The sequence below is a fragment of the Alosa pseudoharengus genome, unplaced genomic scaffold (genome assembly GCF_046254945.1).
Source record: "Alosa pseudoharengus isolate Yale_2024_CS ecotype anadromous, Long Island Sound unplaced genomic scaffold, YU_APseudo_1.1 YU_APseudo_1.1_scf_15, whole genome shotgun sequence".
Taxonomy (NCBI): Eukaryota; Metazoa; Chordata; class Actinopteri; order Clupeiformes; family Clupeidae; genus Alosa; species Alosa pseudoharengus.
The window spans coordinates 39,332,331-39,334,830 of NW_027468620.1; the positions used below are offsets into that span (position 1 = coordinate 39,332,331).

At 40.4% G+C, this 2,500-nt stretch overlaps 1 protein-coding gene across 2 annotated transcripts in view; it reads right to left on the reverse strand.

The window, feature by feature from the left end:
• Positions 1-1,728: 1,728 nt before the first annotated feature.
• The window catches only part of LOC143124691 (urokinase-type plasminogen activator-like), a 31,105-nt gene continuing 30,333 nt past the window's right edge, over positions 1,729-2,500 (reverse strand). For both annotated transcript variants that reach the window (XM_076286400.1, XM_076286401.1), the window contains one exon: positions 1,729-2,500. This exon is cut by the window's right edge and continues 68 nt beyond it. In XM_076286400.1, coding sequence (XP_076142515.1) covers positions 2,371-2,500 — 130 coding nt within the window. In that variant the 3' untranslated portion in view covers positions 1,729-2,370.

Consider the following 2,500-nt stretch of genomic DNA (forward strand, 5'->3'; position numbering starts at 1 on the left):
GAAAAGAAAATCTCCGAGAGTGTGAACTGCGGGAACAGCAGTCGAATAAACTTCAGGTATGATGTCAAGAAATAGCTATGATGTCAGGTATGATGTCAAGAAATAGCTATGATGTCAGGTAAGATGTCAACAAATAGCTATGATGTCAGGTATGATGTCAACAAATAGCTATGTTACGCTTATCTGCTGATTTACTAAATTACATGAGTAGTCTATGTCTAAGTCTAAGCTACATAACGTGGGCCTATTGGCAAAGGTTTACATCTGGAAATAGTCTAGTTTTCATCTGAAAATAGTCTAGTTTTCATCTGGAAATAGTCTAGTTTCTTCTAGCTATCTAGTTAGCTCACATCATTCATGATCACCAGAAATGAACACTAATCCCATTAGGCTTTCTCTTCTGTGATCCAACAAAGATTATCTTAAATTTGTTTGGTTTTTCAACATTTATTTTTACTAATGAAATAGAAAGCATAATAAATTGCATCTATATCCTCATGCGAGTCATTTCCACTGTAGCCGATATCAGTGGTCCTTAAAGGATCTCTAAGCGATGCTGGGTAACGTCACTTCTGTTGACTTTCAAACAAAACAGAGAGCTAGCTCGCTGCCTTCTCCCCCTCCCTCCCGTGCTGCTCCCGTGCAATTAAAACTCTCCTAAACGCGCATCTCGTCTGTGATTTGCTGGAACAGTTTGTTATGTTTTTATGGGCTAGGTTTGCCCAGGTTGTTTTTGTTGCCTTTTTTGGAGCCTGGGCTGTCCACAGAGTATTCAGGACATAGACAGCTAGTGGTTGGTTAAGTGATGTTTGCACTAAGTGACATAAAATGTTTTAGCCTAAAAAACACGTGTCATCGCTTAGAGCACCTTTAAACTCCTAAATAACATGGGCCAAGTGTCGCGACCACTTTTTCTCTAACCAGTGGAATTTGGTTTCGAAATGTTGTGAGATGGGCATTGGAAGCAGAGGCAGAAAATGTCTTCTCTCATAGTTAGCTATGGCAACACCAAAGCCATTAATGTCAATTTGACTAAGAGCCTTTAGAAAAATGTCAATGCAAATAATTTTGCGACCCCCAGGTTAATAACCACTGGCCTATATAAGCGATTGGGTAAGAGTTTAATTCACCAATTTAATTTCCCTACTGAAGCGAATTGGTAAGAGTTTAATGCACCAATTTAATTTCCCTACTGAAACGAATTGGTAAGAGTTTAATGCACCAATTTAATTTCCCTACTGAAGCGAATTGGTAAGAGTTTAATGCACCAATTTAATTTCCCTACTGAAGCGAATTGGTAAGAGTTTAATGCACCAATTTAATTTCCCTACTGAAGCGAATTGGTAAGAGTTTAATGCACCAATTTAATTTCCCTACTGAAGCGAATTAGTAAGAGTTTAATGCACCAGTTCAATTTCACTGCTGGTTTTGCTCCTGGAAGTCGTAAGTCAGTGAAGATGTTCCAGACCTACTCTCACTTTCAATTGGGATTTTGAGAAGCAGTCTTTCTGTCTCTCTTAAAGCTCTCTTTCTCACTGTCTACACCCAAGTTAAAGTAGCCACATCACTTTCACAACTTTTATCATATTTCGTTGACTTCAGTTATGTTTTGTAGCAGTTTTGTTGCTGCTGTCTGTCACTGCTAATAGCCTTTGGTAAAAAACTGCAAAAGATGCACAGAAATGTGTTGGTGTGTTTACATGTTCAAGGAGAAGCAAACCAGTGATCAACAGTAGTAACATTTTACTTCAGTTCACATTCTGGTCTATGAACAAACAAATAGTTCAACTCTGCAGAAAGGCCCAGCCTGTTGAGTTACACAAGTACAAAAATAGAAAAATAGAAAAACACTCAATTACACATCAAGCATCACTTCATTTATAATTTATAACTTTTAATTTATAAATATTAATTAGCATTTTTATAAATAAAATAGAACTATTCGATTGATTCCTATTAATTTTGTCATCATGTCACACTTTAGTCCAGAAGGGGAACTTGTGGTTAAATACTTCAGTTATTCAAGACTACAGGGGCAGTAGACACACTTTCATCTCTGCCATGCATAGCTGCCATTGAGTCAGAAGTGGGAAGACAGGGGGGTGCTGTGACCAATAACTACCACAAGGGGGTGCTGTGACCAATAGCTACCACAGGGCCTCTCCTCCACTTACTTCCTGTCAAAACTTCACTGTCCAAAAAAGGGCAAAAAGGCCAAACGATAGTTAAAAAAAAAGAAAAGAAATGCAAAGACAGCCTAGCTCAGCTGCTGCTACGGCCCAACAGTAGCTCTATGGGACCCGAGGACCCGAATAACATGGCTGCCCAATTACAGCTGCCCGAAGCAATGCCTGCTGAGAAAGAGCCGCGTCACCACTTCTGCGGGTACATGGCGCCCTGGGTGTAGGGCTGGAGGTCCGGTTGCCTGGCGACCCACTTGTTGTAGTTGGTGACGCGCGTGTAGAAGCCCGGCTGGCCTCGCTCACTGCAGCCCTGACCA